The sequence below is a fragment of the Cygnus atratus genome, chromosome 26, assembly GCF_013377495.2.
Source record: "Cygnus atratus isolate AKBS03 ecotype Queensland, Australia chromosome 26, CAtr_DNAZoo_HiC_assembly, whole genome shotgun sequence".
In the NCBI taxonomy this organism is placed as follows: domain Eukaryota; kingdom Metazoa; phylum Chordata; class Aves; order Anseriformes; family Anatidae; genus Cygnus; species Cygnus atratus.
Genome location: NC_066387.1, coordinates 3,380,942 through 3,405,843, shown reverse-complemented (window position 1 = coordinate 3,405,843; position 24,902 = coordinate 3,380,942). Strand labels below are relative to the sequence as shown.

The window sequence follows — 24,902 nt, the reverse complement described above, 5'->3', positions numbered from 1 at the left end:
GATACATCTACGAAATGTCAGACACCTTCGTGGAGCAGCTTTTTGGTGAGTCACGATTCCCACAGCAACTCCATTCACCTTAAACACATCCTGGGGACGTGAGGCACCGTCGTGGCTTGGTGTCACTGAACGCCCAGCACCCTGGGCTCCTTCCTCCCGGTGCTGCTGGTGTAGAGGAGGAAGGAGTCAAATGCAGACCATGCAGGCCTGCCCTGCACAGCTCTGCAGCATGGGGAGACAAGAATCTCCATGGGTCCAAGGGGAGGAGATGGAGGTGGGCTGCCTTCGCTCGTAGACGGAGAAGCAAGTGACCCCACTGTCCTCTGCTTTCCCGTTTGTCTTATCAGCCTTTCTGCCCAGCACACCTCCCATCGGTGAGGCAAACCGGCCTGCCAGAGCCCTTCTGTAGCAGAGGTGGCACCAAATACATGGGATGTTGAAGTTACCCGTGCATCAAAGCCACTTCTTGCTGCCCTGTCCCCCTTGTCCCTACCAGGAGTGTTCCCAACCAAAGGATAACCCTTAGCGCAGATAATGCCAAAGGCATCACTGGCAGAACTTCTCGCCAAGGCTGCTACAGGTGTGTACAGAGTGCTTCTGGGCAACAGGAGGGCTCAGCACCTCTCTGCCTGCTTGCACGAACACAGAGAGGACGTGGTGCCCACTGCAGGACTGCCTCGGCAAAGGCTCCGAAATAACACTTTGAAGCAGTTGCTTTGCTGCAGGAAACGTCCAGCACAGGACAGGAACACAAGGATGGGATATGAAGAGGGAAATGGGGTTGTCACATAACCGGCTGCCTGGAGAAAGGCAGCCTGGTTTCTGCAGAGCAGCAGGTAGCATTGCTTGCACATGCTTAATGTAGGCCCTGGGGATAACTGAGCACTGGAAGGAGGCACCGGGAGGCACCGGGCAGCGTTGTGCCATCTTCTCTGAGCTCAGTAGTCCAGGGTCACGTCCCTCTCACCTGTTCCAGGCTCTGTGAGAAAGTATTTATTCTTCTGGGGCTTCCTCAGCGCTCATATTGTTCTAAGGATACTGCATCCATGTGAAGAACAGAAGTGGGCTAGAGCCAAAATTAAGAAGCACAGGAATAAACACCTTCGGGTCCAAAGAGATGCCCTAGGCCATGCTCCTGTCCCTCTCCTGCTACCCGAAGAGCCCATGGTTGCTTGCTTGACCCCTCTGCCCCCTGCAGGCCTGTCACAGTATTGGCCCTTGAAACACCCTGAAACAGTTGTTTTGCTGCAGAAAATTTGAGGCTGGTGAACTGTACAGGGAAGCCCAGTACACAGAAGATAAGGGCCAGAAAAGCAGAGCCTCTCCATGGCTTTGCTACTTTGACCAAGGGTGGCAAAAAGGAGGAGCCTTCTCTTCTGCACTACTCTTTCCATAAAAGATGAAAGGGCTTCTCTTTCACTGGTTCGAAGGATGTAGAACTTAAATAGTTTAAAACATTTTAAACCCTAATGAAGAATGATGTCCCCAAGCTTCCTCCCCAAAAGCTGTTTCAGCCCCAAGCCCTCTCCTCTCCCCCCCAAGCAGAACCCCGGCTGCATTTTCCACAGACAGAGCTCGAGACACAGCAGGCTTGAAAAGTCTCGGCTCAATCAAATTACACTCTCCCAGGCTTGGTGCCTGCTTGATCTCATGAAACATAACCAGATTTCTCCTAAGAAGAAATCAATAAGCTAAGTGTCATTGTCTGTGCTGAATCCTGAGCTGTGCAGAGTTAATTACACTCCCTGGCTCCGTGCAGCTGCACCCTGTGCCCTGTGCTCCTTGACTGCCACTGCAAGATGTGCCATCGCACGCCTTTCCCATTGCGCATCAGTGGCAGTTGGGCTGTGTGTCCTCGGAGCAACTTTTCACCCATTTCCCGCCTGACTATACGCATTAAAGGCAGGTCTTGCTGATATGAATGATGCAGCTGAAGACTCAACTTAAAACTAGAAGGAAGCGGCCCGTGGGCCACTTCAAATGAAATGGGGTTGGGGGAACACAGGAGTCCCCCACAGCAAAAAACTGTGAACGGAGCCATCCAAATGACCCACAAGGATCATCGAGTCCAACTCCTCGGTCCCCAAAGGACCACCCATAAAAATAAAATAAAATAAAAACCAGATCATGTGTCTGAGTGTTGTCCAAACCCTTCTTGAACTCTGGCAGGCTCAGTGCCGTGACCAGGAAGCCCTGAAGCTGCTGCTGAGCCTGGTGTTTTGGGTTTAGACGGCAAGGTTTTGGTAGTGGGGTGCTGCAGGGGTGGCCTCTGTGACAAGAGTCCAGGAGCTGTCCTACTTCAGAGGAGAGCCAGTTTCAGACGGCCCCAAAGGGACCCATGGCAGCCCCCATTCAGTTCCCCTGCACTGCTCAGGGGGAGGACGTAGAAGAGGGTGGATGGGGGGAAGGTGTTTTGAGCTTTTTTGTCTTGTTTTGTTTCTCTCTGCTCTAGCTTGTTAGTAATAGGTAATAAATTACATTAATCTCCCTATGCTGAGTCTGTTTTGCCCAGGACAGAAATTGTTGAGTGATCTCTCCGTCCTTATCTCAACCCCTGAGCCCCTTCCATCGGATTTTCTCCTCCTTTCTCTTTGAGGATGGGGAGTGAGAGCGTGGCTGTGGTGGAGCTCAGCTGCCCAGCTGGGTAAAACCACCACAACACCTTAACCCAGATTTTTTTTCCCCAACACCAGTTCAAAAAATAATGTAAAGCATACCAGATAAAAGAAGTTTTGCACATGTTTCATAGAAGTATCTCAAAAGTTTTGGACAGTAGGCTGTACATTGCACATACATACCTAGGCTGTTGTAGACTCGTGTTTATCAGTGACAGCCTCTGTTCAGCTACGGAGGAAGCAGGGCAGGAGATGAGCAGTCTTCATGTTCCGAGGCCACTGACTCAATTTCTGTATCGTGTTGGTGATGAGACTTTCCCCACCCCTGATGAAGTTCAGGAAGTATCTCAAAGACACTGCATTTCCACTCAGCAGTCCAGACACTCAAATAAAGAATTAAGTCTCTCCACGCACAGTAGAGCCAGCGTGCAGAGATGTTAGATGAGATCCATCCCAGAAAAAGCCTCACCGAGTGAGGTCCACATCGTCCTCCATTTCTGAAGGCAGTCAGATACAGGGATTCCCTATTTCATGGCTGATTTCTGCACTGTAGAATTAATTCTGCTCAGATCTTTAGTCTGTGTGCTAGCGCTTAAAACATCTGAGTAAAAATCTGAAATTATTTCAATGGCAAAAGCACCAGTGAGAAAACTGTGACGAGGGAGGCAGCAGGGACTACATCCCACCCACCCCCAGCCTGCCCTGGGAGCAGAAGGACCTAGCCTGGTAGCCAGGCAGCAAGTTGGGCATCTTCTATGGGGCAGGGTAGACTGCTATTGAATTTGCTGCACACATCACCCAAGGGCTGTGAGATTGAAACGTTTCCCCCAAGGGCTGTGAGAGAACCCCATTTACACTCAAAGGAACTGATCTGGACACTCTTCCATCCCCACGTCAAGAAGTGCTACCCACCATCACCCTGTTCTGTGCACAGGCAGAACACAGCAGCACATCAGCCCTTTGATGACCTTCCATGACTATTTTCTTTCCCCCCAACCTCACTTTCCATTAAGGGGATGCAGCTGAGGATTTGAACCCCACCACAATCCCCAAGCTGAGCCTTCAGTGGAAGCTCAGAACCAAGACTCTTTGTAAACGTGTCTGCAGCTTGCCCTCTGACGCCTTCCAGTTGCTACCCGGTCCAGGACAGGTGTGTGACCCCCCAAAGCAGAAATCCATCCGGTGAAGAAAGCCATGCTTGGGAAGAACTTCACGCAGTAAGGGAAACGCATCCTCTTTTCTCATCTCACTTAATCACTGTCCGAGCTACAAGAGGTGACGTTCTACTTGTTATTGCATTTTATTTCCTCATTTGCTGTTACTCTGTCCATCCTTATTCCTGATCCTGCTTCCCGGCAGCCAGTTAGAGCCTGTCTCCTCCACACCATCAGCTTAGCCTGGCAGAGAAATGCAGGTGTGTGCTTAGTGGTACCAGCTGACACAATGAACAGAAACACCACAAACAAGAATGTTCCCCCTGCAGAACTGTGGGCGTTTATGTATGCAAACACCTCCATCCTGACTCTGTTCTACTCCAAGTCACGTGCAAATACCTGATTGCATTTGGTTTGGTGAGGTACAAGACACTACAGCAACAGAAGGCTTACTGGTGCAACTTTGTATGAGATGTGGATTAGCTGACACCAACGGTGCCTTAAAAGCACCTCTAAGTTCTTTTCAGGGCCGATGTAAGGCCATCAGAGGATGACAGCAGATCGCAACTAGACCCGCCACATCTCACTGCACTGTTCTTCAGTACCCACCTCTGTGGGTATCACTGGAAGCACTGGGAAATACACAGAACCCAAACCAGCCTCCTTCAGCCACGATTAAAACAGGAGCCAACAGCAGCCGCTAGTGTCTTAGAGCACTCACATTACAATCTACCGTACGTCCTTACAGTGCAACAGCTACACAGCAAAGTGTAAGGCAGATGTGTCAGACTCGTCCAGTTCATGATGGGAATTGGCATAACGATGGCACACCTCACAGCCTGTTCTTCTGAAAAGGAACCAATCTAGCCTCTTTCCCCCGCAGATCATCATGCAGTAGACTGGTGCAAATTCAGAACCGGCATTGCTTGAAGAGAGGGACAGGAAGCTCTCAGACGTAATTTCTTCTCAGAGAACTTGCTCAGTGCTTGATGAGGAAATGTCCAATAACCTCCAGGCAGCGTAGGGGTTGAGCTCATCCTGGTCTCTGCACAGTGCCCATACGTACAGCATCCGCAGAACCTTGTCCTGGAAGGAAAATCCTTGTTAGAGCTCGCATTACGGTCACAGACCTCTAGCTCAGTACTGACTGGGGAGATGCTTAATGTTTCCTCCAGAGGCTTGTCATTTTTCTCGGTAGGTTCTAAGCCCAAAGGTCCCAAACAAGGTTAGCTCCAGCAACGTTTACTAAACTGTGGTTAGAAATTTATCCCGATCAGGAACAGATAAACTTTCGATATCTGAAAACAGAATTAGAATTCCCAAATATCTCTGGCTGACAAACATTAACTGACACCACAGCCAACTTTCTATTAACAATACATCAACTGTTATTACATTTCTGGTTTCAAACTGGTTTGACTGTCAGGCTGTCCTGCTGTCTGTAGCCTTCAATCAAGTTTAAGGCTCTTCCCTCCAGCTTTGCCACTCCCACACCAGCCTGAGAGCTGCATCCTCTCCCCACAGCTACATCACTAGCACTCACACTTCCATTCGAGCAGCCCAAATTAACTAGAAATTATCACCACTAGATCTGAGGAGGGACAGAAAGTAAAAATAATAACTTATCTACGTAGCTTAGATCATACCATGAACTGAATCCATTGAATACCATGAATTGAATCCATTGCTTATGGTGTATTGGGTTTATGTGGCAAGGTTTTGGTAGCAGTGGGCTGCAGGGGTGGCCTCTGCGAGAAGAATCCAGCAGCTGCCCCATGTTAGATAAGGGCCAGTTTCAGCAGGCTCCAAAGGGACCCACCACTAAAAGTGTTTTTAGTTTTTTTGTCTTGTTTTGTTTCTCTCTGCTCTAGCTTGTTAGTAACAGGTAATAAATTATATTAATCTCCCTGGTGCTGAGTCTGTTTTGCCCAGGACAGAAATTGTTGAGTGATCTCCCCGTCCTTATCTCAACCCCTGAGCCCTTTCCATCGGATTTTCTCCTCCTTTCCCTTTGAGGAGGGGAAATGAGAGAGCGGAGCTCAGCTGCCCAGCTGGGTAAAACCACGGCACATGGTCTTACGAAAATAACTCCCTGACTAGTCACTGCAGCTACACATGACAAAGTCTCTGCATCTCTCAGGAAAGAGGTGACACTGCCTATCGGACAGAAAATGTGCTCCTAGGAACCCAAATCTGACACAGCATCACAGGTGCTATGATCAGTTTAACTGCTCTCCTTTTTCCATGACTGTTCCTTCCACAAATCAAAGTTTATTCTGATTTTACCATTTCTGAGTTGCCAAAGCTGCCCAGAAGGGAATTGAAACTTTACTCAAGCTGTCTGTCTAAATTCATCACTGCTACTAACGCACAGCCATCAGAAAAAAGCATGTGATGACTATTAGTACAGTCATGTAATGTGACTGAGCCCTGGGTCAGGTTGCCCACAAAGGTTGTGGAGTCTCCAACCTTGGAAATATTCAAAAGATGTCTGGACACGGTCCTGAGCAACCCTGCTTCAGTGGGGGGTCAGGTCAAATGAGCTCCAGAGGCTCCTTCCAACCTCAACCATTTTGTGATTCTGTAACACACAGGGCACAGCAGGTTCCTCCTCCCTCACAGACAGATTTCCAAACAAAAGGCAGCTCTCCGTACTACAACTAACAATACAGAAGGCCACACCATGTTTTAGAGGCAGCACCAGATGAAAATTCACCAATGCACTTAAAATCTCAACTGGAAGAAAATTAGATAAAGAGGCCACGATACCAAGAGAGACTGCCAGGGCTGGAAGGCAGCACTGAAGCTCAGCCTGTTGCCAGAAGCCCTGAGTATCTGACCAGGAGGCATCTCCTTTATAAGGGCCAAAACCAGCCCCTATAAGCCACAGAACGTTCCCCAACACACCATTACAACTTCAATTGCTGTGAAGAAACCTCTAATACTGTTCTATACAAGTCCCCAAATAACCACAACAAAGAAAATATGTGAAAATGAAACTGACGGAAATGGGAAACTCTATGACTCCAGAAATAAATCGCTACATGTGTGAAATGACTGAAAGGAACAAAAAGGATCTCACCACCCTCCTAATCAGAGAGAACCCAGGTTCCTATCTATGGGCAGCCAGAATCGAGCTACAAAGTTAGCTATAGTGACAAAAGGGTCAACCACTCTGCAATGACACAGGCCTCAGATGATCAGGCCTCCCCTCTAATCATATCGGGCCCTGTGGTGTGACTGATTGACAAGGACGTAATTAAGTGCTAAGGGGAGGGGTTACTGTGCAACGTGACTCCTAAACAAACTGGCAAAGACCTGATTTCTGGAAAGTTAATGACCAAAAGACAATGGCCCTGCGATCCTATAAGTAGCGATCCCAAACAAGAATTCCTGGAGAGCTCCAAGGACTGCAGCAGTCTGCACCCTCAATATCCCACTGAGCTCAGACGCCTCTCAGGGTACCCCTGAGGGGATCTCAGGACTCACCCTTCAAGGAACAAGCTCACCCACAAACTCGAGCCAGGGAGCAGGGTGAGTAATTCACTCTATTACTGTTTTGGAAGCAGTAATGCTCGAAGGGGGATATTCCCTGATGTTCTCAGCAATGCCATTAGAGCAAGACAGCATGCACTTGTGTGTGAGTTATAATGTGTGTGGATAGGTGAAATGCAAATACACCACACACTGCTACAGGGAACTGCTACAGAGAACATATAACTGACACGGCTAGCAGGGGGCCTAGGGAAACCATGTGCAGCTGGTGAACATCACTTACCGGATCGCCTTCTACCACTTCCCCTTTCTGATTCTTTATTACCATCACAATCTGAGCTTGAAAAGTGATGATTAATACTGGTCCCTGCTCCATCATTTTCCCCATAGCCAGCTGCAATTAAAAAAAAAAAAATCTATTAGACATTTCTGCAGATTAATGTAAAAGCAGCAAGTGTTTAACACAACTATTGTGACTTGACACAGCTAACAATCCCATCTCCTCCAAGCACTGAATGTAGTTATTTTCACCCAGTTATACCTGCTCTGTTCACACAAATGCTCCATGCCTTATCACAAAACATTTTCCCAAAATCAATCTTTCTCCGGGGAGGCACCAGTCTCTTCTTTCTGGTGACCAGTGACAGAACGCAAGAGAACAGCACAAAGCTGTGCCAGGGAAGTTCAGACTAGGCATTAAGAAAAATTTCTTCACCATAAGGGTGGTCAAGCAATGGGGCAGACTTCCTAGAGCGGCAGTTCATGCCCCATGCCTGTCAGTGTTGAAAAGGCATTTGGATAACGCTCTCAATAATATGAGTTAGGGTTTTTTTCTTTGTTTGTTTTGTTTCTGTTTTTTGAGTAGTCAGGCAGTTGGACTTGATGTTCTCTGAAGGTCTCTTCGAACTGAATTATTCTATTCTATACTTAAAAGATTTCCCAAAATTGTTCTGAAAGTTTTCACAGTATTTCCAAATCTAAAAATCTGGAAAAGATAAGCAGGCTCTGTTTCATCTTTTCCAAATTAGAAAGTAATAATAAAAGAAACCCTGCCCTTAAAAAAACAAAAGCAAAAAGCTACATTTCCCAAAGAAAATGCTTATAAACAGATCCTTAACATGAAGTAGTATTGAACTAGATTTTAAAATTTAATTAGCAAACTTTAGGTAGCAGGATTATATTCTTCTGTATATGCTTCCAAAAAAAAAAAAAAACCAAACACATTGCATTTTATCACATAGCAAAGAATGCATCACAAGAGACAGTTACAAGAACATGCTACAATTTACAAAGACGTGCACTGCATTTTATACGTGCACATTGCTGCTTTAAATCACAAACTTGGACATCAACACCTGCTTCTCCAGCTAAGACGAGGTAAGCTATTCATTGTAGTCCCATATCCTACTCAGAACATCGACTGCGTTATTCCTGCAAGAGGTCAGATCTCCTCCCCCCTGCTATTTTCAACAGGACATGAGAACCAGGAATGGAATGTATATGCATTTTATTCTCCCCTGAGGAAAACCCAGCAATTCTGCAACGCTCCTTTGCTTATCCAGAGGGAATCGGTTCTCTAGCACTGCAGTAACTCACGCCATTCCAGGCAAGGCTGCAGTTTTGGAATGCGCCTGCTCATCCAGCAATGCATAACGCCCTGTAGTCAAGTATCTAAAACCAGATCTCACAGCTCTTTATCGGACCCATTTCCGTGACAATCGTTTTATATGACACCATCTGGTACTGACAATTTCTGACAACACACATTTCCATGCATGTTTCAAGGAGGAGGGGGACCACATCACTGATTAGGGCGTATCCTTTACAGGTACCAAGACTTCCATGCTGGTATTACTACCAGCTGAAAAAAACACTATATTCAAGACAGAATACATATCACTCCCCCCACATCAAGTTCAGAAATCCTGTTTCACAAGTCACATACTTAAAACTACATTTAGGCAGCTAAATGAATAGTCCTAACAAATATCAAAGACCCAAAATTTCATTAAACTTAATGGCAGCAGCTATCTAATGAAGTAGGAAATTAGAGTGCTTAAGCAGGTACCTGGAACGTGAGTTCTTATGCTGATGTTTTAAAGACTCGATTTTAATTTTAATGCTGCAAACTTTGTGGCATGTAAACTCCCTTAAATCTTCTCAATATTCTTTCTCAAATTCAGTGAACAGCTTTTGTGGATGATATCACTCAACATACTCCTATAAATCCTTTCTAGGGAAATGCATTTAAAAATTTAAACATACAGCATCCTTTTATGCTCCTTTCTTGCAACACAGACGGTGTAATAAGAATGTACTCATTATTTTCCACATCGATCATATTTCAACTAAGATGATGTAATTTTCTTGAGAAACTTTATGTGAAAATAGACTTCTAAAACAGGCTAACAACAAAATGTCTTCACATGCACTACTCAGAATCAGTGCACAGCTCTATACTAATTAGCACCTACAGAGGAAAAAAAGTTATTCAGCATAAAATGAAATCAGGTTTCCCAGACGCTAACAATACAGAAAAACATTTGATTTAAATAAGAGGCTTAGAAAAAAAGCAGTCATGTTTATTACTTCCACAGCTTTACTTTTGTTAAAACATGCTATTTATTGCTCAAGATATTCAGGCAAATTGCAGACGCTACCGAAATTTTCCTGCTCATTTGGCACCTGCTTGCAGTTAATACCTAACTTATCAAACTGGTAGGAATGACTTCCTCTGCCCCTAGATGGATGAGAAAATTAGAAGCCTATCAGGCACCAATGCAAAATGGTCTGAGGAAGAGGACCAAACATTAACTTTCTGTGTTAGGAGACGCCTTGTCTATTAACAGGTAGATGATTTTCTTGTTCCCTGTGAAGATACTCAGCCATTAATCAGGTCAGCTCCCACTGTTCTTTTGTAGGGCTACACATGACAAACTCTTTAAATCTTTTGCTGTAGGGCATCTCCTCAGATGTTTCTGGAGCTCTCCTGCACCCACTCCATTTTTTTTTTAATGATTTGAGCACAAAAAGAAAGACTCACGCACGGGGCTGCAGATAGAGAAAAATCTGCATCAGTAGAACTCCTCTGAGCAAACCACCAACAGCACCAAATTCTATTCTCTTGGTTTTCCATCACGGCTGCCGAATTCTTCCTAACTTCTGGTTTTGCAGGTGGATATGACTATAAGGAAGCACCATCCAGCAAGCCGATGTACCCAAACAACAGCAGGAACAGCTCCCACTTTATGAACAGTATTTATTATCACCATGTTCCATTTTAACCTCTACCTGAAAGCTTGCCATTCTCCACATCCTTCCCTCGGACCAGATCACCTGTGGGTTTAGATCCTTATTCTGTAGATGTAACTGCATTCTCTGTTCCTACAGGAATGGCCCTGCCCCTAGCTTTACAGTAACTGTCTGAACAGATCAGCAACAATTTCGTATTTCTTTCTAGATTACTGATGAAAACACTGAATACTGTCTGACCTGACATCAGTCCCTACAGAGACACTTAATAACTCATCAATGAGGAAGCTGGGCAAAAACACCAGGAGGCCTGCATGGATGAACAAGTAGCTCCTGGCCAAACTCAACCAGAAAAAGAAGTGGAAGCAAGGACAAAGAGCCTGGGATGGATACTGTGACATTGTCTGAGCAGCCAGGGAGCACGTTAGGAAAGCCAAAGCCCTTTTGGAATTAAATTTGCCCAGGGACATCACAGGCAATAAGAAAGGGTTCTATAGGTACATGGGTAATAGAAGGAAGACTGGGGAAACTGGTGGCCCTCTCCAGAGGGACTCTTTATCAGGGAGTGTAGGACAAGGAGTATCGGCTTTAAACTAAAAGAGGGTGGTTTAAATTAGATATTTTTACCTCGCTAGTCATCAAGAGCCATACAAAACAGCAGTTAACTCTCTCTGATAACTGTTCCTGCACTGCACAACCTAGAGTCACAAAGGCATTGCACGTTATCATCCAGAGAAAGCATCAACGAAGCCCTTCACAGAAAGCACTGGGTTTTTGGGGCAAATACTACTTGCCTTTATTATTAGCCTCTCTTAATCCATGGTGATTAAGACCAAGGGGCCCTGGCATAGAGGAGACAAACCACAATGCTGTAACTTAGGCTTGATCACACAGCAGCAAATCACGCCTTCTTATCTATCCCATGTCTCCCTTCCAGTAACAATGATCTCTGTTAGCAGAAATGGTAAATACCAGAGTAGCATGAGGCAAAAAACAGCCAGAGCAAAGAAGAAGAAAAAACATGAAGTCGTGAGTTTCTAATTCACTCCCCAAGGTGAAATACAGAAAAGGATACTCACATCAATGTTGTCAATGTCCAGAATCCTGGAGTGGAACTGGAGACCCATGGCTTTGGCTTGCTGGATTGGATGAGCAAGCTGACTGTAAGTCTAAATGAAGGAACAAACTTGTGTTACATGTTTAAATTTGTTCTGTCAAAGAAAAAGAGATTTTCTGCTTAGCGAGAACCATCAGAAAAGAGTAAAAGTCAAGTTTTTTTGCAAATATGCTGAATGCAAGTGTCTTGCAAGATGTCAAACAGCTACATCAAATGTTCTGGGCTTCACATAACCAAGTTCTCCCTAAGAATCCCATCTCCCCTGGACAGAACAGGAGACCCATCATTCACAGCAGAATATGCACACTGAGTCAAACTGGCAGCCAAGAAACTTGCAAGTTCTGATCTGAGAGCAGAAAGGGAGAAACAATTTGGAAATGAAGCTGGTTTCCTAACGCTCAGCCAGAACCTGGAGGCAAACCAGCACCTCCTGCCACCTTTTAGGTACATATGCTTCATTATTTATGCATCGAGAACTGCTGTTGGGGATTCAAATTTCTACTTGCTTCCAGCAAGTATCACAGTATTTTTGGCTGCTATCAAACAAACAGGAGGCAGTCCCTACCGTGCCTCCCCACCACTGATCTTCTAACCTTTTTCACAAGCATTTAAAGGCAAAAATCCTACAGAAGTATACTGACAGACTAGAGCAAAGTTGGAGTTACAAAACAGGGATTCTAGGGACAGCAGGCAGAAACAGCTCTATGAAACACAGAATTGCAGAATGGTTTAGGTTGGAAGGGACACCTGGATGTCAACTGGTCTAAACTATACTGTCAGGCCACTGTTTTAGGTAAACTATAACTCTGTATACTTGCCTTACTGGTTTGTATTCCAACATTTTAGCAACCAGTAGCACAAACGTAACACTTTCAATATGATTCTGCTCAAGAGCCTTCATCTTCTGGATTCTCATTAATAGGACTCCTTTCCTACCTTGCCTTATTTTATGGATGATTCTTGCCTTATGAGCTTAATTTGTAACTACAACCAGCTTAGAAGGGCTTGCTCTGTGTTTCATAAACCAAAGCAATCTGCTACTTCCCTCTGGAGATTTGAAAGGAATTCTATGGTACGATTTCAAAGGTGGCTTGAAACACTAAAGACCTGTCTTTACTTTCAGACTGCTTTAAATATCCTACTTTTACATCACACAGTACTGTTACAAAGACACAACAACAACGGCTAACCTCAAAAACTGTAAATACTAAAGACTGTCTCTTCCAGCGTGTGAATTTCCAGCCCTCTGGTGGTGGTCATTAGTAAGGAGAACATTCATTTTAAGCAGTTAAATTATTTAGAAACAAATCAAGTATAGGCCTGCACAGCTGACAACAGAATTATTTTGGAGCAGAGTGAAGAGGAGAACAAGTGTCCTGTCATGTTTAAATGACATTGTCATGTAAAGATCTGCTTCGATGAAGTTAAATGAACAGTACAATCACTGAATCACAGCAAATTCATATTCAATCCTTCAAGAAGTTTATCCAACAGTGAAAAATTATACCAGTACAAAATAAAATCACCATCTAGGCAATAAATTCAGTTTTCTGCAGCCAGATTATCCAGGCTGCTGATTTTCTATGCTGCAATTTCAGAAAAACTTGAGCCTGCCAAGATTGCTGGGATACTGCAGTGGAGCTGCGTTTGCGTTACAGTTCCAGGGACAACTTGACCCTGCAAGCAGGAAATCATCACCTTTCTGGGTCAGCTCAAACATCTCTGCACCTTTCCACACCATATCAGGGATTCTGCCCAGTGCCATGACAAGAGGCAACGAGCACAAACTGGAATCCAAGAGGTTCTGGCTAAACATCTTTCTTTTCTTTTCTGTGCAGGTTACAGAGCACTGGAATGGGTTTTCCAAAGAGGCTGTGAAGTCTCCAACCACAGAGATCTTCAAAAGATGTCTGGACGTGGTCCTGGGCAGCTTGCTCCAGATGGCCCTGCTTGAGCAGCAGGTTTGACCACAGGAGCTCCAGAGGTGACTCCCAACCCAAACCGTTCTGTGATTGAGATACCGGGGGATACAGGGCAGACAGAGCCACCAAACCCAGCCACCCCAGTACAGTTTCTTCATACTGTGCACAGCTGTGCTCGAACACAGCTGACCATACACTGTCTTTCCACTCATTCCCCATAGCTTCAGGCTCCGTTGGCTCATTAAAGCTGAAGTAAGTCTCAAGTTAAGAGGGATCTGTGTGTTCACTTCGTTTTGCATCTCTCTTAATAAAGCCTCCTACAAACCAGTCCAGTGTCAAGACACTCAAATAGTTCCAGGAAAATCAGGCAGCCAGAGCAATGCTGGGATTATGTTAAACATAATGGAAATGTGTGAATTGGGGCTGCATAGGCACCAAGTTGATTGAAGCTGCGCACTATTGATGAAGCCCCATGAAACCTCATGTCACGAGTTCTTGAAAGACTCATTGACTCTTGGAGACTTCTGTACTAGAAACTACTTCAGTTGCCCCTGGAATTTAGAATATACAGTGCACCAATCCTCAAAGGCTCTACTAGAGCCCATCCAAATCAAGAATGGCTGTGTAGAACTGGAGCTAGTTGGACTAGTTTGAGCTTCTCTCTCAATTCACTCTCTCTCACATCCATACTATTCCAAAAATCCACTGCATTAGCATTTTATAGTACGAACATTTTAGATGGGGGAGTAGCCAGGCAGAACAGGTAAGCAACATTACAGATGCAATGGCTAAATGGCTTGCAAAGAAAGCACGGCACACCTACTTACAAATGAGAATCCTAAACCTTTTCAGACATTTTTAGTAGCTATACTTACTGCTTCGTAGCACCAATCTTTGAGGATCTCAAGCTCTCCAGACATCATAGCCTAAAATAGAAAAATCAATACATTTTGAACATTTTAAAGTACATGCCTTGTCTGAGAGTTGAAGTGACAGCACTTTCAGCAGCAAACTATCTTAAACCCCACATCTGATGAAAACCTGACGTAGGAAAAGAGTAAGAATTATCAAAGAGGAACAGCAATAAGAACTTCGATAGAAAAAAATAAACAGACCTAGTCAGAGGTACATAAATCTTTAGATAATTAAGGCACAAATTTAAGTCCTACTGTCTAGCACATCACCAGAATGCACCCTACCCAGAAATCCTGGGAGGTGGGATCTAACAGAAGCAGGAGTACAAAACAGATGTAAGTCCATAGTTTTTAAGGCTGAAAAAATGTCAGGAAATACAATGAGCGGAAAAATCACACTGCAACTCATAAAAAGGTTTATCTTTAAAACCGTGTAATAAACACCTGGAATTCATAACAAGACAGATGCTAGAAATTTAGCAGATTTCAAAAATAAAGCGAGTTCTACGTGGCAGGGTGTTTTCCAGTGTAATGGCTCTAAATCTTTATGCTCGATGGCATCAGTAAGCTGGCCACGTACAGCCTGAAAAAACCCTCCGGTGAAAAACTGCTCCAAGTCAAGTGCACCACACTTTTGCAGCTTGCTTTAGCGACATGGCACTGTCAGGACAGGGAGCTGGACTGGACTATTCACTGTCTTATTTCACTGCAGACATTGCAGTTCAGTCATGCCTCTGATACACACACAGGTCAGTCACTAGAAAGACAGAAGTGACAAAAACTAATTATGCATCAGTTTGGATGGTTGTATCTATAAGCATCAAGTTGCTTTTTTTATTCATCCTACCGTGCTACCTCATGACTAGAGTATCACAAATATTTCTGTGTGTATTGGCATGTATCAGCTTGAGATAAGATCTTCCAACATCATAACACGCTTCTGCATTACACTGTAGGATGACAAAAATGACACTTTGCTCTCTATTAGCATTTATTTCCTTCTCTTCAAGCCTTGATCTTTCCGATCTCATACGAACGTCCCAAAACAATTGCTATTGTACCTCTTTGAATACCCTCCTTTCACAGGCTTTCCTGACATACTGTAACAGTGAGCGGAACTATACACACCTGTAGTAACATCCGTCATGGATTTACCTTGTAGCACACCCTTCATCTCTGCTATCATCCTCTGAGTGTTTTCACAACTTAGTCTTTGAAAAGTTTCATATACTTTCTGGACTAGGGCCAGAAATATTTTCACTGAACCATTCGTTATGACCTGGTCTTCAGAAGCAGTCACAGATCATTTAGAAAGCAGTAGTGCCCATGCACCAAATTCTTTCCCTTCACCACCATCTGATGCTCAAAACTGCTCGTTCACCTAGTTCAGTTTGACCCCTCTCGTGTTCATACTGTTACTCATGGGAGAAGATGGCCAGTTGTTTTTCCAGGCCCAAAGAAATTTGGCAAGGCTACTGAATTATGAAATATGGTTTTCAACTAAACTATAATGCAAAATGCAAGTTCCTATTCCTAAGGTTACTGTACGTACGATCCTGTGCAAAGCTGGGTGCTTGAGAAGCAAATACAGCCCCTGCTTTTAATTTTAGCACTAGGAAACTGAAAGAGAAGTCTTCTATATTACAGTAAAGGAGAAAATAAAACAAATGCATCACACTCAGTCCCTACCTTACCTCCAAGACATTGGGGATTATATCACACTCGCATTGCTTTAAAAAACGATCTTTGTCAAAGGAGGGATCCACTTTGAGTATCTCTGTCAAAACCTCAGACATTTCTGTCTTCGAGAACAATCCACCTGATAAAACAATTCAGAGAGACTGTTGCCAGAAAACAAGAGAAAGATGGACCTTGGGTTATCTAACAGACGGAAGAAAGACTCATCTTGAAACACCTCCAGGCTGTAGGTTACGCTTGAGATTTATCCCACCCAAACACTTGTCGTTATATTGCCAATAGCAGGTTGCTACACTGTATGGCACTGGATAATGACCCATGCAAAATACAAAAAAGCTCCCAAATCTTTCCCAAAAAGCTGGTACCACATGGGGTACAACATCACAGACAGTCACTAGCAACACAGCTAGAAGGCCAGAGAATTGCATTTAATCAAAGCAATGATTAAGCATTACCTATCAAATCGGTGACTTTGTCTGTGACAGCTCTGGAAGCTCGAATGAATGCATTATCACTTTCATCATACTTCATTTTCATTGCGAAGAACCCTGAAAGAAAAGGAGACATGAGCAGCAGCGTCCTTCCACTAAGTTCCTGAGCTAGAAAATTCAAGCAACGGGTTGTAGATGAAACCTGCTAGCACTCTTTCAAATCTCTTTGTTGATTAACAACATTTCATTTCAAAATCTAGTTTTCTCCCCATCTTCACCGAATCACAGATTTTAGGGACTGGAAGGGACCCTGAAATATCATCTGGTCTGATCCCCCTGCCGGAGCAGGAACACCTAGATGAGGTCACCAGGAACACATCCAGGTGGGTTTTGAATGTCTGCAGAGAAGGAGACTCCACAACCCCCCTGAGCAGCCTATTCCAGTGCTCCATCACCCTCATCGTGAAAAAGTTTCTTCTCATATTTAAGCAGAACCTCCTATGTTCCAGCTTGCACCCATTGCCCCTTGTCCTATCATTTCTTTACACTTTTCAGAAATATTAAACATCTAGATGACTATCAAAAGTTATTGCCCACTGTAGTAGAGATATCCAGTACTTTTGCATTTTGCAAAAAACAAACAAACAACAACAACAACCTAATGACAAAGTTCCTCACACTCCAGAGTTCTAAGCAGATGACAGTAGAAACCAGCTCACTGAAAACAAGATTTTTCCTCACCATAAGCTCAAGGACAAGAAGAGGCCTGCCCTATCCCCGGTGACATGCACTTCTGTATGCCCTGGCCTCTTAACAGTGTAAAAGTGGATCTACCTAGAATTCTTTGAGCAACGGTGAAGGTACCTACAGGGAGCTGGGACTGACCAAAGACAATGCCTGACTGGGGGAGAGATGTGCACACAAAAGGAGCAGCTTGGAAAAGACACGTAGTTGACAATATTACAGATCTCCTAATCAAACCACCTCACAGCAACAGCTACAACAACAACAAAATGTCCTGATTTGCATTATATTTAGACTAGTTGCATAGATGGCGTCAGATCCCACGTGACAAGAATCAGATCAGAGAAAATAACATGCTACTACTTTGTCTTTGGAACACTTACTATTGAACACCACATTGTTGTCCTTGAAATCTTTCCACTGCTGATACCATTTTGAGTCCTTATGCAGCACCATACCCATGGCCTCTCTAGAAAGTTCAGAAGATGGGTACTTGTGAACAAGTAACTTACATGAGAGTGAAAATAAAAAGAACGATAGCCCACTGAATATCACTGCAGCAAGCAGTAGCAGTGACACTGATGCACAGCATAAAAGATACATGATTTAGTGGAGCAAGGCAGTACAGAAAGGAGAGCACAGACTTAGTCCTGCCAAATGTAATTCAATAGCAAGATGTTAGAATTGAGAAAACGTAACAGGTGCAAGTCATAGTTTCAGGATAGAACATTATGTACCCACTTTGTATTATTAAATGCCCAGCTTCGCTATCAGAAGATACAGTATCATCAATTTGTGGTGGCAATTTGCTCTCAGACCTACCTGCTTTGCTAGGTCACACCTCTCCCTACAGCTTCATTTCAGCACTTTAACCATTTTTGATCTGCAGTTAAATTTTAAAGCTTTTATCAAATTGTACACAGAAATATTTACCCTAAATTATAAACAATACATACTCATTAGCTTCAAATACTCGTTCCTCTTTAATCCTCTCGCCTGAGAATTCTGTTCTTTTTCGTAGCCGCTCTGGACGCTTGTAAGGACCAGTCTGCCCTAAAACACTTTCATCTATTTCCTTCTTAACGGTTTCTACTCCCTGAAAAGAAAATACCCCTATTAGGTTGATTTACTTTTCCTTCCCTCCTTTCCCCCAAAATGAAAATTGTTTCTGTTGAAGGAAGAAGATAGGTTATTCTTGGCTCTCTTACTCAGCAAATGGTTCTTTGCTGTTATCTATGGACAAACACACCAGTACCAAGGCCTTCTGCTTAAGGAGTTACATCTGGGACTGCAAACATGTGGTTGTATCGAATCTACCTGAAGTTCTTACAATGTAGTAGAAACCACAGACACCGTCAACAGTCAAACCCTGATGGCTGCTTACAAGGTACAGCCTAGCAGCTTGCTTCAAAGAAGGGACAAACAGTTCTCAGATTAGGAAGCAGTTGCAGTAAGATAACAGGTTTCAACAGAGGAAAAAAAAAACAAAACAGTGCGGAGTGGCTAAAATTGACGTCTAGCTAGTCAATTGGCTAGTAGAGGACATCTTATGAGAAACAGAAACTGACTTAACTGCTGAGACTAATATTCCATCTGGCCTGGTATCTCCTCTTACAAGGGTTAATCTAATACTTCTGAGGAGGCATAGGTAACCAGTCAAGTGGAATATTTATTTTTAAGCTAATTGACCGTTGATTAGGTGATGTCAGAACATATGAGTGGTTATTTCTTTTCTAGGTTATTTATCTTCTAGGAAAGGAGAGCTTCAGGCATGCCAGTTTTTCAGTCAGTAGCTCCCAAGAATACCACTAGAACCTGTCTACAGAAAAAGGACAGTTACTACTCTACTCCACAAACAAATATACCAACCTTCCCCATTACACTTTTTTGAATAGAAGCTCAGCTACTCGAGACTTTTCTAGGGTTACTGAGTGAATGCTACACCTATAAAATACATTTCTTCAATTTATCGGCTTATTACAATGGCTCACAAGCAGTACCTCTTAATGGAAAAGGTCTTAAAATAAAAATTTTGCATCTAATTTTATACTCAGCGCAAGCTTGCACATAGCTTCTACGTTAACAAGCAGTGTCCGCAGCACTGGGTCCCAGAGAAGCATTGGACTTAGAGAAATAGCTGAGAAATAGCTGAAGTACCTGAGAAATAGCTTTGAAGGCTGCTGTCTTGCCTAATTTCTCCCCTCCTTTTGTCACTGACTCTGCAGACTGCTTCGCCGTTTTTGCTGCTTCTTCCACACCTTCTTTTATCTTCCGGCCAATATCACTCTTACTTACTTCATCCAAACTCTGGAACAGAACAGGGAAGAAAAGATCACAAAAACACGGGTGAAAACACATTTTGAGTAAGCCTTCTTTATGAATGCTAAAGACCTGATGCACACGCAATAAAACTAACCAAACCCAAGGTGAACACACAGTTCTGTGTCGCAGGAGAGACTTCCTGGAATAGTGGCTTGCCACTGAAACTCAGACGTCTGTGCAGAACAATAATTTGGCTACTCACAGGACCATACCCATTTGTAATAGCTGCTACCCATACATTTAGAAAATATTTTTTTTTGACCTCAAAGAGGACCAACGATGCCAGAGTAAAAATATCCCAGTTCTGTTCGTTGAAACAGTTAGGTACTGCTTCTTAAGAGAAGGCACAGTAGTGTTGAGACAGCTCTTTGCTATTCAAATCTTCCTGCCGAATTAGCAAATGCATTTCTCAGTCCAACACGTTCATATATATTACTTAGGCTGTGTTTACAAGAGCCAGGATGCTGCAACTTTGTTAACAACTCTGTCCTTTAAGATCTGCAACAGTGATCACCTATGGTATAGCAAACAACTTGCACCAACAAAAAAAAGAAAAGGTGATAATTCAAATACACACAAAACACAGAACCTGAGAACCTAACTGCCACAGGGAAAGGTTACTCCATGGCTGTGTTTTACCTCTTTAACTGTACCAGTGATTTCTTCAAGTTTCTTTTTAATCACTTCTGAGGTCTTCACTGTTTCAGATTCAATGGTTTTCTGTGGGAAAAAAAAAAATTAGCACATAGAACACCCCATTAACATTGTAACATAGGGCAAAAAAAGAGCTACAACTGCTTAGGCCTAAGTAGGATTAATACATTTAGCTTTCTTCCTAATATATATACATATATTATTTTTTTTCAAATGAGGAACACATTCTTACTGAAAAAAATCAGAAGGTAACACATTCTCGGCTGGGTAAAATCCATTTTAGAGTGCACACTACTGAAGTAACCAGCACCAGCGTTTAATTACTGCTGTTTATAATTCTTTAAAGATTATAGAAGAAGTACTAACACTGTCAACATCAAATTTAATGTCCCCTTATTTTATCTGCTCATTATCTGAGAAATTCCAGCAAATGGTTTACTGGAAAGATTTCCACTAAGACATCCATTTACCTCTCAGTATTTACAGCCGAGCAGAACTTCTCATAAAAATAGGCATGCTAATAACTAAACAGTTCATTTCTGAATGTTAAATTTGAGTCTTTCTAATAGCTTAGCGACTATGCAATGAAAACATCAAAAGAATTAATGGGGAAGACTTACGTATTTCCTTCTTGCTTCTCGAAGTGCATCAGATTCTTCTAGCTTTTTAGCTTCATCTCGGAACTTTTTAATACTTTCTTTCATCTCTTTGTTTTTTGCTAATTCTTGTTTGATGTTTTCCACAAAACCTGATATAAAACCCTTTCTTCCTCCTGAAGAATAACATCTAGACTAAAGAAAATTGTTACATGTTGCAGAATCCAAAGAGAAATTAAACAAGTATCAAAGCCAGCAGGTAGATTTACTTAAGACAAGCACTGGATCACTTCTAATGTATTAAATGTTGTAGAAAAATGTACCACTGCCTTGAAAAAGAAGCACCTTCCCCTTAAAACAGCCAAGCATCAGACCTATTTCTGATGCCCCGTGAAAGAAATCTATATAGTTATTAAAAAAAAAAAATGCTTCTCCAGGGACAGTTTGACATCTAACCAGGCTTGAAACAACCTGATAGATGAAGTTACTAGAGCACCACTCCTGAACTCTGTCACTTGGACTCTGCTACTACAAAAATCCTTGAATTTGTCAAGTATATCTTGAAAAGCTGAAACTTTCATCCTAGAACTGCTGCTTCTCAGAAACGTATCCACATCTAGTAGATTCAGTACTCTAACGAGAAACCACATTCATCCTGAAATAAAAAAATCAGCCATTAACCAACCTGATTGATCTCTAAAAGAGGTGTGCTCGTTCTATATGTGGTGCCACTGTGGACTGCAGGAACTGGGTATCTCCTAGATATAAGCCATATGCCACTGATGAGACATTTCTGCAATCAAAACACACAATCAAGTTAGCACACAATACAAAATGACAGCAGTCTTAAAGAGCCAAGGAAGAAAGGAAAGAATACTGCAAATGGACGATATTTACTGGTCTCCTGGGAACAGATTCTGAGTGCTGAGTAACCTAAGGACTTGTGTAACCCAAATCACGCAAGCCAAACTGTTTCTCTGCAAGTCTCTCTCAAACTGCTCACCCTAAAGAACAAAAAAAAAAAAAAACACCAAAAAAAATGCAAGCATGAACACACACACACACACAAAAACAAGCAACCAACCTACCAAAAACTAATAAAAAAATAATAATAAAAAAAATAGAACAAAGCATGGTCAGAACAAATGGGCTTTACAATTGAAAGATTTAGGAAAACACTTTTTAACCTGGGACTATTTAATTCTGTGTCCAAACTAACAATGTGCCTATGTGTTTTAGCAGGCTTGTAGACGTTGAAAAGTTTTGTAAATTGTCATGCTGCCCTATCCTGTGGCTTCAGGCTGAGAGAACTGGGCCTGTTTAGCCTGGAAAAGAGAAGACTGAGGGGAGACCTCATTAATGTATATAAATATCTGAGAGGAGGGTGGGGGTCAAGAGGATGGAGCCATACTCTCTTCATTTGTGCTCAGTGACAGCACGAGAGGCGACAGTCACAAACTGAAGCACAGGAGGAATACCAGGAATATGAGGGGGCACTTCTTTACTGGGGGTGTCACAGAGCACTGGGACAGGCTGTCCAGAGAGGTTGTGGGGCCTCCTTCTCTGGAGATATTCAGACCCCGCCTGGATATGATCCTGCGCAACGTGCTCCAGGTGATCCTGCTGGGCAGGGGGGTTGGACTGGGTGATCTTCAGAGGTCCCTTCCAACCTTGGCCATTCTGGGATTCATTAACAACACAATGCTGCCAAACACCATAAGCCAAATCCAGACATTACATCTGACATCATTGTCAATACCCTAATGGCCCAAAGATACACATTACGACAACTCACTGGGTTCTATGTTTCTAGCAAGTCACATCTTTTAAATTCAGCTCCCCCTTTTTTAAAGTTTTTAAGTTTTTCCATTTTTTTTTCTTTTTAGTTCAGCTCTGTAGCTCTACCTACATTCCACTTGCTGGACTGCTGAACTTAAAAGTATCGAGTTTGAATCAAAGAAGGAAATGCTCTCCACAGCCTTCAGATTTGCTGCCCAAGCCATCACTGAGGACAAGCTTTGTAACAAGCAAGAGTAAATGAGATTACTATATGCATAATTGAAACATCTACAATAATTAACCGTAAAAAAGAGCATTAAAACCTGGGAGAGAAGGCCTGCTGGATTTTAACAGATCGCAGTTCCTAACCAAAATGCAGATTTCTTCCGTGTTACTGACCACTTTGGAAGAAATGCTTAATGCCACGTTCAGCTTTGTGCACATGAGAAGATCAACAAGCTTCAAAGGATGTCAAAAATAGATTTTGAGAACCAGACCGTTCGCATTGAATTAATACATCCATTCACCTCTCAACAAAGGAGAAAAGCCTCCTGGTTTATTTTCAGCCTTGTAAGACCCCATCAACAGAAGAGTCCTAGGCTACAGACAGCTCTGGTAAGACTCCCTAGAAGCTCAAAGACAGACCTAGGCTAAATTTACTGCTTTCCCTAGCTTTATAGCAGCTCAAACTTGCAGCGTAGGTCACTGTGCTGAAGCTAACGAAAATCAGTAGCGTGGGCGAGGCCAGTGAAGGGGAAAGAGAACGCAGAAGGCCCCGAGCCTGAAGGAGGGAATCCCCTCAGCGGCACAGGCAGGGCAGGGGATGAGGAGGAAGGGGGGATGAGGCCGGAGGCTGCCCGCCTCTCCGGACAGCCCTCGGAGCTCCCGCCGCTGAGGTAACTGCGACCCCGGCGCCCCAACCCCGCTCCCCGCCGGGCCGGGCCGCGCCTCAGGGGACTGCGGGAGAGGAGAGGAGCGGCCCTGCCGGGGCTCCCGCTACCCCACCGCGGTCCCGCGGCGCAGTGGGGGACCCACAGAGCCCGGCCCGGCCCCGGCTGAAGGCAGCGCCCGCCACCCGCTTCCCACGCTCACCCGGCAGCCGCCCGCCGCCGCCGCCATCTTGAGGCCGGTGTGTGACCTTCGGGCGGCGCCGAGCGCTGACGCCGCTGCCGCGCGCCGCTGAGGCTCGACCCCGTCACGGGCGGCGGCGGCGGGAGAAGGCCCGTGAAGTCTCTGCCTTAAGACTCCCTTAAGACAGTTAAATAAACGATTAAATTCAGTCAGCGTTTGCCGTTGTGTTGAGTTACGGCCAGCTCCCGAAGCCCAGCCTGTGACAAACCGCCTCTGGATGCCCCCGGGAGCATTCACAGCCCAGGCTGCACAGCCCTGCCTACCATCAAAATGAGAGTCAAACAACATTGTAACTAACATTTTTTATTACGAAGAGTGCATTTTTTTTAAATCCAAAACAAAAGATCAAGTGCAGTATCTGCTCTTTTGTTCCTTCCAGCATCTCTCTTGAGACTAGGCAGCATGTCGAGCATCTCCTGAAGTACCTCCTAAAATATCTCCTGAAGGGGACATTCGCGCAGGTTTTTCTTCAGCTCTGAGAACAGCTACCTGCTTTCGTAGCAAACATACCAACTCAGGGGTTGTTCACTACATTTTCTGCAATAGCAAAGCTGATCTGAGATTCCTACACTTCCCTGCATCAGATTACCTTTCAACAGCAGAGCTGTGCAAGAGAACTGTCCATTACTGAACTGCAATATAAAAACTTTGTGTAAATTGAGCTGTACATCCTGTAAGTGCTTCTGTGAGTGTAACTGAAGAACAATTGGCATGAGAATGAGCTTTTGGAAAGGGCGTTTATTTTATGCTAGCTTTTTGTGACTGAAAAAGCAAAAGAAACTAAAATTCATTAGCTTGAAGCGTACAGAAAACATTTTTGAAAAGTATGTTATCTTGAAACTTAGGGGCTGGAGGTTGAAGGGGAGAAAGTGTTGAAGTTGTGAAGCATCCATCCCCCTCCCCCCCCATACACAGTAGCTCTGAAGTATCTAATTCAAGCTGGTTTTCCACGTCTAGGATTTCTGGCTACTCTGATTGTGGCAGCGCAATTCAGGAATATCATGAAACAGAGAGGGAACCTTTTACCTGAAGAAAAGTCTAATAAGCTTTACTTTTAACATTAATTGCATGATTACAC

The 24,902-nt window shown here is 43.7% G+C and overlaps 1 protein-coding gene across 1 annotated transcript; it reads right to left on the bottom strand.

The window, feature by feature from the left end:
• Positions 1-4,086: 4,086 nt before the first annotated feature.
• TIMM44 (translocase of inner mitochondrial membrane 44) lies at positions 4,087-24,031 on the bottom strand. The gene is made up of 13 exons (XM_035568104.2): positions 23,786-24,031; positions 21,600-21,707; positions 20,939-21,109; positions 20,304-20,384; positions 19,500-19,649; positions 18,299-18,438; positions 17,726-17,811; positions 16,623-16,715; positions 16,164-16,288; positions 14,431-14,481; positions 11,596-11,685; positions 7,548-7,658; positions 4,087-4,855 (listed from the first exon to the last, which is right to left on the bottom strand). The coding sequence occupies exons 1-13, from the start codon at positions 23,810-23,812 to the stop codon at positions 4,736-4,738; spliced, it is 1,353 nt and encodes a 450-aa protein (XP_035423997.1). The 5' UTR covers positions 23,813-24,031; the 3' UTR covers positions 4,087-4,735.
• Positions 24,032-24,902: the final 871 nt, after the last annotated feature.